This window comes from Festucalex cinctus, chromosome 4 (genome assembly GCF_051991245.1).
Source record: "Festucalex cinctus isolate MCC-2025b chromosome 4, RoL_Fcin_1.0, whole genome shotgun sequence".
Taxonomy (NCBI): Eukaryota; Metazoa; Chordata; class Actinopteri; order Syngnathiformes; family Syngnathidae; genus Festucalex; species Festucalex cinctus.
In genome coordinates this window covers 23,759,367-23,773,866 of record NC_135414.1, presented here as the reverse complement: position 1 = coordinate 23,773,866, position 14,500 = coordinate 23,759,367, and the positions used below count along the sequence as shown (strand labels likewise).

The window sequence follows — 14,500 nt, the reverse complement described above, 5'->3', positions numbered from 1 at the left end:
TTATAGCAAGTGATCCTTAATTGAATTGATTAATTTGTTGCTTTTTGTGTAGCTTTGACATTTTAGGCTCATCGAAGCAACATACTGTAGAATTCTTAACAAAAAAAAAAAAAAAAAAAAAAGGAAAGAAAAGGAATACAATTAATAACTGGAAAATTGGCAGAAAATGTCCATCACATCTACAGTACAATGTGTGAAATAGAAAATAACCCCATTTTATAGAGCCTGATAATCCATCCGCCTTCTAATGAATGGCTTTGAAGCACCCACGCTGTCACAGCATAACTCAATATGCATGTCAGTGTGGTGGGCAGACACTTTCTTGACTGACACCTCTTAGTGTATGTTATTAAACGCCCATGTTCATTACGCTTGCTTTCTCGAGATTAATAAAGCTTGACCTAGCTGCATTCCCCCCTCCCAAATTAATATGTGCCCCACAGGTTATCTTCTTTGAGTGGCTGACAAGCTAACACTGAATACTTTGCAATTCCCTCAAAGCCTGGCAGACATTGTTCTGCACACATTGTTCGCACCGACTAATGTCTGAAAGTGCTCAGAGGGTGGATTCGCTGCAAAGTAGAAAAAAACGCAAAACAACAAAACCTCTTCTCACAAATCAGACAGAAACCACCAGGCTGCGTTGTGAAACCTAACACTACTAAATATGTCTCCCTTAAAAAAATAAAAATAAAAAAAAACATAAATCCTCACCCTAAAATGTGGGAATTCCCACACAACAAGTCTGAAGTCATAAGGCTTACCCATGCGGTGGCTGGTGTGGTTGTAGTGGGCCAGCGTCTGGTGCTGAGCCCACTCGGACGGCACCCCGAAGCCGACACCTGTTCCAGCTGCTATCCTCAATCTGTACGCCTGGTTGGGCTGCAGCTCCCTGAGTGTGAACTGGGTCTCATTACCGCCCACCTCCACCGAGAAGACGGTGTCCGCTGTGGGAAAAACAGGTATGACTCTGAATTGTAGTCAATTTTAACTTGTCAACTTCAAATCAAATGCAATTCAAAATTCAAAATTCAAAGTGACTTAACATTTGTTTATCATTCATAAAACTTCCTCACCATTATCTAGAGAGCTGTACTCGATACGGTAGCTGGTAACGGCCCCTCGACTGTGTTGCGAGGACAACGGATGCCACATCAACCTAATGTCTGTCGGAGACGTGCTGGCAATTGACAGCTGAGGGGGCGCGCTAGGCACTGCAAGACGGATGAGGACATCAAGTCTTTCCAGGCTACAGAATAACGAAGGCAGAATACAGAATTGAGATTCATCCCCCTCAGGTATGACACACTTACCATCTTCAAGCATGTCAACAGTAACGGGCAGGGACGGACGACTGGCTCCCTTGGGAGAGTAGGCCACCACAAAGAAGGTGTAGGCGGTGTGAGGGAGAAGATCTTTGACGTGGTACTCCGTAGTGTCGTTGTTCATCGCAAACTGGTACTCCACGTTGTCTGAACCTGAGAAATAATCCAAATCAGTCGATTTGTTGCCATAGTTGGCTGTCATCAAGACAGACACCGCTGTGCATTGTGGACTTGTGGTAGACGCCTCAAATGGAACACACTACTGACAGCTTGGCATCTGTAAATGTGACATTTTGCTTGGGTTTGAACAAAAATAATGAAATTAATTGATTGGAGTGAAATATTTTAAGTATAATTTAAAAACTAATTCATTCCATAATTGTCATGACTGGGGTCATGCAAGGGTTATGTTTACTGTCATGACTAGGGTCATGCAAGGGTTATGCTTACTGTCGTGACTAGGGTCATGTAAGGGTTATGTTATGCTTACTGTCGTGACTAGTGTCATGCAAGGGTTATGTTTACTGCCATGACTAGGGTCATGCCAGGGTTAAGTTTGTGTCATGCAAGGGCATGACAGGGTTATGTTTGGGTCATGCAAGGGTTATGTTTGGGACATGACCGTGTGGTCAAGTATCTGTTTTGAACTGATTGAACCAGCATCTAGTTTCAACTGGTAAGACGCTATGTGATGTCAGGAGCTATGTGATGTCAAGAAGCTTTAATCTCTTTATCTGGTCGACAGCCAATCAGATAATTTCACGTCAACATGTCTAGCCACAACCCATCAGATCAATTCGCCGTCTATATAAGCCTGTCTGAGAAGTGTGTGTTTTTGTCGGATTATTACCTCTGTTCCTCTGTGCAACTCTCGTTGTTTCTCGTCTAGTCAAGTTTGTTCCACGCCTCTCGATGTGAATAAATAGTTAAAGTCTTATTTATGTCTGCGTTTTTGGGATCCAACCCCCAGCACATAACAATAATGCAATATAGAATGCCCTGTAACTATGCAAATATATTGAATATGTCTGCATTTCTTTTTCTGTATAATTTAAGTGAGAAATAATAATATAAAAGTTATACAACCAAAAGACATGAGAATAAAATGCAAAATGGTGGTGAAGGTAAGCCATTTTAAACTAAAAAGAAAACATTCTGTCTTTTATACATACTCTTTGTATAGCCTATTTTGCTGTACAGTACTTAAAATTAGTGGTGTTTTAATAAAGGTTGTATTCTGACATATATGCCTTACACCACTGTTTAATTAAAGACATACTGTATGTATTCACGCTCACCTGCAGCCCGCTGGCAGTGCACCGAGTAGCCGATGATTTGGTCCGAGTTGTACTCTGGTTTCTCCCACGTGATAAGGGCAGTGGTGCTGGAGTAAGGGGCGACCGAGAGGCCTCGAGGGGGGCTGGGGAGGCCCTCCCTCACGATGACTGTGAGTTTGGCGGTGGCGCAGGCCGTGCCCAGGCCGTTGTCGGCGATGCACTGATAGTAGCCGGCGTCCTCCAGGGCCAGTTGGTTGATGAGCAGGACGCCAGGATTTTGAGTCTTGGTGCGACGGAAGGAGCGGATTGGCTTGCCGTTCTTCAACCAGCGCAACACCGGGGTGGGCTCCCCGGAGCTGTTGCACACAAACCTGGCCGTGTTTCCCCGGGAGAGGGACACCGTCTCCGGGGGCTGAAGAATGACTGGAGGGGCTGGTGACACAGGCACACTTGATATCTTAGTTACAATGTGTTGAAAAAGTGTATTTGAATAAGTTTCAGGGTAGGGGTGTCAGGCGGTTAACATTTTTAAGCGTAATCAATCGCAGGACTTCAATAGTTAACTCACGAATAATTGCAAATTTGATATCCTAAATGTGCAATAAAATGTACCATAGAATATTTTTTTCTACGTTTTCATGCTCTTGATAACATAAAAGTGGAAAAAATGTTAAACTAATAGCACATTTCTAGATGCATCTTTTCACCATTGATACAGTCATTTCATAATTCATAAAACTGAATTAAAATTAAGAAGATGTACTGTACTGTAAAAAAACAAGTGTGATGTTGATTTGTGTTGAGGTCATTTTCCTGCCACAAGATGGCATAATTGCAGTTGTAAGATATTGGTGAAAGCTCAGTGCATTTTTGTTTTCATATTAAGGGCTATATATTAACATGAAGTAACTTGGGAAATTCTGCACGTTTTTAAAATTGTAAAGTCCAACTTGACCCCAGTCTCCACAAATATATACATTATTATTAAATGTATTACTGCTAAATTTCGACGTGGACTTTTCTGCTGCATTGAGACTGGAATTCGCCCGGTGCAGGCTTTACAAGTAAGGGGCGGTCATTAATTGCGTTTTTAAAAAAAAAAATAGTGGCATTAAACAAACTTTAAATTAACTCAAAATTGACACACTCATTTTGACACCCCTAATTTATAGCATGAGGTATTTAAAGCATGAGGTAGGAGAATTTCACAGTTTAAATTATAGCAGAACTCCAATGATGAAAGGGAAATCACTGAAACATATTTTCCATTTTATATAGTTATTATTATAGAATAACTAACATTAGGGTAAATGGTAACCTGAACCCTCAAACATGAATTGATCTACTTGTACATTGCTGTATTTGCTTTGCTTGAGTAATCCTGTCTCTAAAAAATTTCAATAGTTTAATGGCGAGTGTGGCCAGCCTTGAGGAACTTGAAGTCTATTAAAATTAGACTCTTGTCTCTCTTGTCTCTGATAAGGGCCGATTACAATTTGTAGCCTATTGTATTGCTGGAATTTCTTCAAATAAATGGGAGTCCTTCCCAAAAGAAATGTTGGCATGATGGCAAATGTTCTGTTCAATTATTTGATGCTCTTAGGGAATCCAAGCGCTGGAGACAGAGGTTAAGTAGAAAAGTGACAAACGTAAGATGAAACCAAGAAAAACGTCTACTACATTACTAAAATGTCAGTTTTAAAAATGAATCTCAGGTAATATCGGCTGACGGCACAGCTTATTATTTCTTCATGCAAAAATGCCACTGGCCTTTTCTCCCATGTTATCATTTGCTGATTTTTCAAGGTGTTCCCTTAAGACTTTTTTTTGGAACTTACAGTAATTTGACATCTACTTAACTCATTCCCTCCCAGCCATTTTCACAGACGCAGTCCCGTTTGCTCCCGGCTGTTTTACTGGATTTTGACTGATTTTGCAAGGCCCACAGAATATTGTGTTCGATTGCTATAAAAGCATGGAACCTATTAAAAGAAAGATTAAAGTCTCTTCTTTCATTAGGAAAACAAAGTATGTTTCTATCTGTTTCCGTTTTGCATTATTTAATTAGCAATAGAAGAGAGCTAAGTTTCATCAGTTTTCACAAATCTATTTAAAATTGTAAGTAATTGATCTTTTTTTATACATGGCCCTGGTTGATCTCCTTTGCTCTGCTGCCAACTGCTGGCCGTTTGTGTAATAACTACCATTTCTGCAACCGTTCTTTGCAGTTGAGAGGCTGCATCAAAGCCTTTTGTATGCTCTAGCATAAAAAACAAACAAAAAAAACGTATAAATACGTCTTTGGGACACAAAAAAACGTATTTACACGTTATTGGGAGCAAATGAGTTAAATGTAATTAGGTCTACCAGCAGATTCAACTAAAACTCTGACCTGTGTCTTGCAGTCTCATAATACATTATCCTTCCTTTTCTACCTACAGTTACAACAACACTCCTGTTCTGTTCAATTATTTGCTAACTTGAGGGTATCTAAACCCAACTGAGTCACTTACCAGACACGTGCAGCTCAGCAGCAGCAGTAACAAACTCTCTTGTGCGAGGCTTGTTGGCCCTGCAGACGTAGATGCCCCCGTGGTGGCGCCTCGTGTCTCTGATCACCAGGTTAGTAGCGAGGACAACCACGTCCGTGGAAATCGGCTTCCCATCTGATCAGTGCGGACAAATGAACAGTCTGTGATGAGACTTTTGGCGACACAAAGAAATGCTGGTATAATGTTGCAGTTTTTCCAAAGATGCGGCACTGAGAAAGAAGAGGATTTTAGGTTTTAATCTCACTCAGATGAAATGATGTGTTCCGTTAGAAAAAAGTGTTCCGTTAGAAAAAAAACATTCACAATTGAATTGCAGTCATTGAAAAACACCTGTTGTAGTGTACCTCACAAGACCCCATCTTAGTGAACATCTTAGAGGGAGTTTTTCTTTTACATACATTTTTGTGAGACTTTTTTTCCCCCCCCATTGTCATGCAATGTGTCCTCAGTCTTGTTTTGCATTTTCTGCAACAGTTACGATCGACTGGAAAGAAAGCAAATTGTCACTTGTTATAGAAATTAAGGTAGCGCATTTCACATTTTACCATGAAGTGCTCTTGACTTTTTGTACGATTTTACAGAAAAAGTAAAAATAAATCACAACGTCATTAAGAATATTGTATTTATTAATTTCCGTTTACGCTTAATGTTTAAAAACCATGTACAGTTTCTGTACATGGCTTATGGGGCCCACAGCTTGATCATGAAACAGATTTCCAGTACATCCAATGGGAAACATTGTTTAAAAATCCAAATAAAATGGAGGTTCACTTGTGTCCTGGAATTGGCCACAATATTAGCTACATTTAATTTAGCTGGGCCACTATTACTTTCTATGAAAATTAAGTTATTTTTAATGGAACTTTGTACCTGACTAGATTGTGTCCCTCAAAGATGGCTTGAGGGTGGGGGGAGGGGCATCATTTATCAACTAAAGCCAAATGTGAGTGCTTTCCCTCCCTTGCAATCCAAGTCGATATAAAACAATTCAATGAAAAGCAGTGATAGTGATATGTTGGTACCATCACAAACCAAGTGCAAGTCCATGACCTACCCAAAATGAATCCGCGACCTACTTTTGGGTCCGGCCCCAATACCGATATTTGCGTTTGAAACTGCCTTTTTAACAGCTGTTGGTGTGAGTTGGGTTAGCATACCGTTCAAATGCATAGAATTAAACTACAATGGTAAAAATGAGTGTGTGCATGAACTTGACATGACAAATCACGTAATGGAAAGCACCGCAGAACCGAACAATGGAACAATAGAGGTGACGGCTATTGTTCATTAAACTCTTACAGCTGCAGGTATGCCGACGCAGATATTTCTGGGAAGACTGACAATGAACGAGCAATCGCCACGTTAAAAGAAGACGACAGGTAGAGGGGCTGAATTCAGAGAATTGTGTAAATGCATTACCCAGCCTGCTCCAGGACACCAGCGGCTTGGGCTGGCCCTGCGCCATGCACTCCATCACAGCTGGACGGCCGAGCACCACCGTCGCATTCTGAGGCGGTGCCACGATCATAACTCTGTTCAGGGCTTCTGCAGAGCCTGGAGATGAGGGGGAAAGTGCAGATTTTTAGGATACGGCCCTCTTGAAACAGCTTAATTTCTTTGTTGTTATTGTTCTTTTGATTAAATGAATAAACATTTTTGAGGATTTTCTCATACCCTTGAGACTGTTTTAATAACATCACACTGTTTTAACTCATTCACTCCCAAAGACGTATTTATACGTTTTTGTTTGCTAGAGTTTTTGTATGAAGGCTTTGATGCAGTTTCTGACCTGAAGTGGAAGCTTAAAGCGATGGTAGTTATTACAAAAAAAAGTTTCATTCATGAAACAGATGAAGCACACTTTTTTTTTTTTTTTTGTAATAACTACTATCGCTTTAAGCTTCCACTTCAGGTCAGAAACTGCATCAAAGCCTTCATACAAAAACTCTAGCAAACAAAAACCTAAAAAACGTATACGTTTTTGGGAGTGAATGAGTTAATAACATCAGAAGAACAACAGAAGGACAACGGAGGGCTGAATTTCCAATGATGAACAATTTAGAAGACCATTTACCATCACGTGTTTGTACTAAAGTTCTGTCCACTTCAAAATGTTGGGCCCTCAACAGTAGACTGCATCAACAACCCTAAGGTACTGGAACTGTTTACTCTGATTCTTTATCCAAAGTCACACGTCCATCTTATTGAGAGTTTGAGAAAGATATTTATGTGACCATCGGATGGTATTGAGTGGAATATCTCATACAACAGCTCTGGTGGCATTTGAGGAAAGAGAATCTTCAAAACAAATCAGAAGTTACATACTAACCAGAATTGGTAATATTTAAGAAGATAGCTTTTCGCTAAACCAAGTGGCAGTTAGGGTATATGACAGGAAACTATCAACTCCATCGGGCCATGCTACAAATTGAAGCTCAACTTACAGTAGTAAAGTAATAAAATAATAGTTGAGTTGTAATTTATTTAACCAAAAATCCAGCATACTCAGAAAGTGCCATATGTCAAAATTTGGGGGGAGTGTAAATGACATATTCTTTAGGAAAACCTTTGCCGCAAAGCTATTTAAGATTATGTCAAATAGAATTAAGTTTAAGATGACATATACTCTTCTCCAGGTCATTAACCTTTAGCAGCAAGCCTCTTTAAAGACAATGTCACATAGAATTAAACTAAGAAGTCCTAGAGAGAGATCTCTGAACTTGGTAATAGAAGCTTCAGGATACAAAGCAAGGAAACGATGTACAGTAAATGAGAAAACAGATCTGTACTTTCTACTGTCAAGTACCTCTCTGTTCTTCATTTTTATACAATTACTTCTAAGCCACCTTAAAACTATCACCTAGTCAAAATGAGGGGCAATTCAGAGGGAGTAGGAGATGTTCATAATATACAAGTATAATGGCAACCTGGGCAAATATCTGAATTAAATATATCACCTGCTAAATGGTAAAAAATACTTCTGAGAAATTTAACACGAATGTCAGCTTCATAATGAACAGTCTCCTTTCATCAGGATTGTCACTTTCCCGCTGCGTATAGCAGTTCAGCTGTAGGTTAAGTCGAAACTGAAAACCACTTTCATGCTGAACCAATCATACAAAACAGTACAAAAAAAATGCAGAACCAGCTTCTCCTGTACTTTCTCTGAGGAGACAGACATTATTCAGGAAGAGAAGTAAGTATAACACAGCAACATTCATATTGGTTGCGGGATGAATAAAATTAGCATTTTGTATCTGTAAATCAACAATTGATTGAGATTGGAAGGCTATCAGACTTCCCACTGAGCATAAAGTCAACTCAGCCTTTTGAATCAGCAGCTCCAGAGCGGGCAAACGTTTGAAGCGTACTGATGAAAAGTAATTTCAGTCGATCGATCCCAAAATATCCCTCGGACTGACCAAAGACATCATGCTGTGACGAAAAAGAGATATTACATTCCATCGGTTCACTTTAAAAGACCACAGACATTCTTTGTGAATTTCATATTATCAGTGCGGTTGAAAATAGTAGGAACAACTGCAGTTTAAATGACAAACTCGAGTTTTTAGTGAGAAAACACTGTGATGATCAGAAAAAAATAGATCTGTCTTTTGTTTTGTTTTTTTGTTGTTCTCTATTTACTGTATGCAATCGTTGACTGAGGTTGACCAGCACCTGATGTAAAGCAAGCCAAGGCAACTTTATTTATATGGCACATTTCATAAACACGGCAACTCAGTTGTAGTTGTAGCGCACAAATAACATTTTATTGACGGATTTATGACTGAGAATATTTACGTATCATCTTGGAATAAATTGTTAAATGTCTTCACATGATTTTTACAATAGGGCTGGATACTCCCGTTTAACCATATAAAGCTAAACGTATCATATTAAATACAACACATTTTTGATCCCTCTATTTCATGAGTATAATATTTCTTCCCCATTAAAACCCTGACGTATATGATCTGACACATGCATTGAACGGCTAATCCAGGGGTGTCAAACATACGGCCCGCGGGCCGGATCAGGCCCGCAAAGGGGTTTAATCCGGCCCGCGAGATGATTTTGTAAAGTACAAAAATAAAATAAAATTGTAAAGTCTGACTAATTAATCAGCCTACACAATCAAAACCTAAATTTGTACGTTGACAAGCAGTCCTCAGACGAGCAATGCAACTTGTACGGGGGAATCGTCCTGGATGTCATTATTTTACACACAACTTAAAGTTACGGTTTGTTTATTTTTTTAATCATAGACCGACATAAACGTGTTAAATATGACACCAATTACACAATAGATATGACAAGGATTAACGTCCTTATAACGTCATTAACTGCACCACGCAATGCATTCTGGGAACAATATATATGCAAAGCAGGTAGATTTAACACATGCTAAACGTATAGCGGCAAAGTGTTGTCGTGTTCCATTTGCATTTGTGTTATTTTTTGTAATATGATGACCATTTAGCGCCGTAATTTAGGGCTGGTCCATGAAAATCTGCGTATAAATGATGGCAATTGTTTTTAAGTTATATATCGTAATTTTCCCGATGCGGGCCACTTGATAATATATTTTCTTCCATGCGGCCCCTGAGCTAACATGAGTTTGACACCCCTGGGCTAATCCATTAGAGGGCAGTATCACCCAGTTGATGGCTTTTACAGCGACCTTGCAAGATGGATTACTTATTAGTAGTGGGAAATGTTCTTTCTGATTTTTGGAAATACTAATATGTTGGATGTCTGTTTATTATTATATTTTTTGACAGTTATAAATGAACAAATTTAAAGCACTGTGACCGGATGTATCAAATATGATACAAAGCAAAAGTCATACGTGGAAGTTGATTTAAAAAAAAAAAAAAAAGTTAGTTTGTTCAAAAGGAACGATAAATACCCTATTTACAAAGAATACAAATATTCTCTCATATATTTCATGGTTCAGGCTTTAGTGGGTTAAAGAAATTCTCAGAGATTCTCGAAGAAATTTGCACAATAAATATAAGCCAAAGCTCTGCAGCAGACCAACCTGTGGTGACAGTGAGCCGGGACTCGTGACTGATGTCCCTCCCGGCGGAGTTGAATGCAACACAGCGGTAGGCGCCCTCATCCTCCCTGGTAACCTCCAGAATCTGGAGCACACCGTTCGGAAGGGAAATGAACCTGCTTCACACAGGGGCGAAGATGAGAAAGGGAGACGGGAGTCAGAAGCCGAATACAAACAACGCACAGGGAGTCGACACGGCCGAGTCGAGACTGCGGGATTCCGGCTGTGTCCTCTCACGGCGTCGTTCCTCTTTGTTCAACCAGGAGGTCATTGTGTGCAGAACACATACATGAGAGTTATGACTGGACTCAATAGCAGTCGGCTCTATGAAAACATAAAGTTGAAAAATGAGCTGCAATTGTAGGATGGTGTCTTGCACCAATGTACTATTATTACCATATTGCTGCAAATAAAGGTCTGCGGCATTTATTTGGGTAGAAGGGATTGTTCTCATTTGGAACAATGTTTTTGGGAAATGGAATTAAAAACAACACCCCAAAAAAGGACTAGTGTGAAGTGTGGACCCCTGTTTGCTCCGGGGGAAAATGTTCCAGACCAATTCATGAAAAAAAATGTTGATTTCTACACTTAAACCTTTAATACACATTTTTTTTTAAGTATTCCTTAGTGCCTGTTCTCACTCTCAGTCAAGAAATTTGATACATCTGTAGTGCAACGTTGCTTTGACGAAAGTACAAGGCAAATCTTTCGCTGGCAAAATTGTCCAAACAAGAGGAATAGAGTACTTGCTTCAAACTACTTGTTGCTCCCAGTTCTCCAAAACTGACACGTAAACCAAAAGATAATTAATCAGTATATTTAAACAAAAAACAAAAACAAAAAAACATTCAATCTTTTCAATTTTGTTGAATTAATTTTCCAATCTAAAACAAACAAAAAAAAAAAAAAGTTTGTTTTCTTTTGTTTTTTTGCAACCCCTCATCAGTGTTTTTTTTCCAAGACTTTTTGGGGGTTCACAAAAAAAGATTATAATTTGTTTGCCCAATTTTCCCAATGCATTTCATATGTCATCCGTCAATGACATATGGATGTTCGCTATTCGTGGCACGTATTATGTCTATATTTAAAATGACATTTTGTCATATATCTGGTCAGGCAGTGCGTGGTCCTATGTAGCCCCTCTTTTGCAGTGATGAAAAATGATGAACATCCTTTAAATTGCCAACCCCTACTCCCAGACCCATCTTGACACACTTTATCATGTTTTAAATGCAACAGCGGCAGCACTAACACAGTAATCAATAACATTAACCCTCATCACAGACGGCAAGAAAATCGGAAAGCAATAAAGAGTTTGAGAGCTAGGAATAGAATCTCTTGATTTCCAAAATCAAAGACTTCATGTATCAATAAAAAATGTAAATGTTATAGTATTTTTTTTTTCTCAACATGCAAATCTCAAAGCAATCTGGATGTCATGAAACTTCTGGATAAGACAAGCTACATCTTCCAAAGACTTGAAGAAGTCGTGGGAGTTTCATCACTTTTAGTGCCATCAAAACTTCAGAACTTCTCTTATCATTACATTAGAGGCTTTCAAGTTCGTCTGCTTTGCCGTTGAAATTGAAGCCGCCGCATCAATGGCGTCTGTGTCACCACGACAGGAACTGCACTTACATCACCAGTTTCAATAAACTCTCTGACCGTGCTGCTTCTGCAACAGTCCGCAGCCGTGTGTTGTGGAAGCCATATGGCTTATCAAGGCCGTTTCTCCCATGCTGGTTAAATAGAATATTTTTTTAATCCAAGTTGAGCGGAGAGTGACTGAGAGCGCCGAGGAACGCTTCACTTGCTTGCTTTTCTCAACTGTCGCCCCACAGTTACAGCATGATGTTGCACTTCGTTTGTGTTACGTGTCCTGTTAACTTTTCAAGGACATAGAAATGCTTTTTCAATTTGCCATGTATGAACCCTCTCGTATACTGTCTGTTACATTTACTTTTAAAAGGTCCGTAAGGAGCGTATATAATGAACCGTGATATACAAACTATCATCCCAAAACATGTTAACATCATTTCAAAATCATCTTTTAATATTACCCTTCAAAAAAAAATAGCTTATAGATTAGTTGGAAATTAAAATGCGCCAAGGCTGTGCGAGGACACCACTTTGAAGCCATAAAAATACCAATTACTATGTTCCTATTTATCCATTTTATTCCATTTTTGACTCAGTGCTACACAGAGTGGCGTATTTGAAGTTCACTATTCACAAATTCACCTTTTAGCATGTTTCTATGAAACCTATTAACAGCAATTTGACAGCTATTCGAGGCTCTTTTTTTTTTTTTTTTTTTTTTTAATGCTATAAGCCCTGGCTAATAGAAAAGTAGCAATTGGCTTCTCTAACTAGCGGTGGTTTACTATAAATAGTAGATGTATGCTGTAAACAAGAGACCACCCAGAGGATGGATAAGATAGAAACAAAAAAAAGGACAATGAAAAAAACAAGCCAATCGGGAGTTTCAAAAAGAAAAGAAAAAAAAGGGGGGGCATAATAGCAGCAGCAAGGGAAAACTGAAAGCCAGCTCGGAGTGACAGGCCATTAGCAACGGCCGAGGTGGCAGAGCTTCATCTCACCCACGAGCCCTCATAAGTGTCGAGCTGCTTGCAGGTCACGAGGGGTTACGGCAGCCATTAGTGCCGAGTCGGCTGCGAGAGAGCTGGAAACAACCAGCAAATGGCCGAGGCAGGCTGCACGCCAACTAATATGTTACGTAGCTCCCCAGGACATACGAAACACGGGAACAAACAACATGAAGACGCTTTCTCCGCCTTCTACGTGTTCTTGCTTGGCGCCTTTCTATCTGTCTGCATTCTGACATACGTATCCAGTAAAAAGCAGTTAAGGCCATGAGGCCACACATTCTCACATGGGGAGGCAGAGCCGTTCGCCCATGTGGGCGGGCGGCCTAGACAGTATCAGTGCAGGGACGGTTTTGAATAGATCAGTTCCTCTTCCGCATACTAATAGAAGAGGGCTCTGCAGCTGTGTACTCGATCCTTCTGGCATCCAGTAAATATTTCAACTGAGAACATGCAGTCTTCTGGTTATTACTGTTAGTATATCGTGAGCATTAAGAAATAATAACTATAGCCTATACAAAAAAAGTTTCTTAGTAGCTTTTGTCACCTTGAAAATCCATTAAACATGGAAAAGTAAATGTAAGTGAAGAAAATTAATAAATAAAACAAGCCCATCATATTCAGTGCATGGTATTATGCTTATTGCATTCAGCAAACAGTAAAAACCACTTAGCTGAATTAGCTTGATAACCAAGGTCATAGCACAATCTTAGCATTGACTTTATTGTACCGTGCATTCTTGTAATAAATTCCATCCGACCACTCTTGAAGACATTTAATAGAAAACGTGATGTATTACGATTTTGTCATTAATTAACAAGAACAAAAAATAATGAAACAAGAGACGTTAATGGAGTTTTAGCCAAATGACCAGCATGCATCACTTGGAATTGTCTGAGAGCGATCAGTTCACGGGATGACATTCACGCGCACGTCCGTTTATAAAAGTGGACCATTTGCAGTCTAGACTGTGGCAATTTATTGATGAATCGATTGTGCTTCTGTGGCACCAATCAGCAGCAAATCCCACAAACACGGACGAGCTACCAAATAGCATCGGTATTTATCCTTTGTGAAAAATGACAAATACAGTATTCCTGCCATTTTGATGGACGATGATTGTAGATACACGTTTAAGTCAGAACGAAAAGCCAAATTGAAGGAAATTTGCATTTTTCCATTGTGTGTGGGCAGTTGTTTCATAAGTTTAACTCCCCCACCAAAAAAAATGAGAAGAAAAAGAAGAAAAGGCTTAGAAATCCGAGGTACAAAAGCAATTGAAGCGGAGTCACCTTGGGTCCTGGGGGACAGCGACTTTGTCCTTTTCCCAAGTAATTACAGGTGTGGGCACGCCATCGATCTGGCACTCAAAGCGAGCGGCCCCCCCAGCAGGCACCGTCTGAGGTGAAGGCTCCTGACGGAAGGAGGACAGACCTGCGGAAGGAGAAGACGGCCGTTACACGGGCAACCATTCGTGGATTTTTGCTATGTAGGCCGCTCGCCGGGTGACACACAGTGCAATCATCTCAAATCCCTTCCCAGCAGTGCCAATATAAACAGCGCACTATTTATAAAGGCTGTTGGGTCAAGGCGGGAAAGGCCCTTCCAGTATCCAGTCATGCTTTCTGCCTGTAACTCAACAAACGAATCAAAAGAGTGTGTTCTAAACGTTCAATCAAAG

At 39.8% G+C, this 14,500-nt stretch overlaps 1 protein-coding gene across 3 annotated transcripts in view; it reads right to left on the bottom strand.

Annotated features, from left to right (window-relative positions):
- The window catches only part of igdcc4 (immunoglobulin superfamily, DCC subclass, member 4), a 61,842-nt gene that overhangs the window by 10,878 nt on the left and 36,464 nt on the right, over positions 1-14,500 (bottom strand). For 2 of the 3 annotated variants that reach the window (XM_077519782.1, XM_077519784.1), the window contains exons 3-10: positions 14,112-14,253; positions 10,196-10,332; positions 6,574-6,708; positions 5,116-5,268; positions 2,624-3,034; positions 1,314-1,478; positions 1,077-1,214; positions 765-947 (exon numbers count right to left, since the gene is read on the bottom strand). In XM_077519782.1, the coding sequence (XP_077375908.1) occupies positions 765-947; positions 1,077-1,214; positions 1,314-1,478; positions 2,624-3,034; positions 5,116-5,268; positions 6,574-6,708; positions 10,196-10,332; positions 14,112-14,253 (1,464 nt within the window). The remainder of the gene's footprint in view (positions 1-764; positions 948-1,076; positions 1,215-1,313; positions 1,479-2,623; positions 3,035-5,115; positions 5,269-6,573; positions 6,709-10,195; positions 10,333-14,111; positions 14,254-14,500) is intronic. The other variant, XM_077519783.1, reaches the window with a different exon arrangement.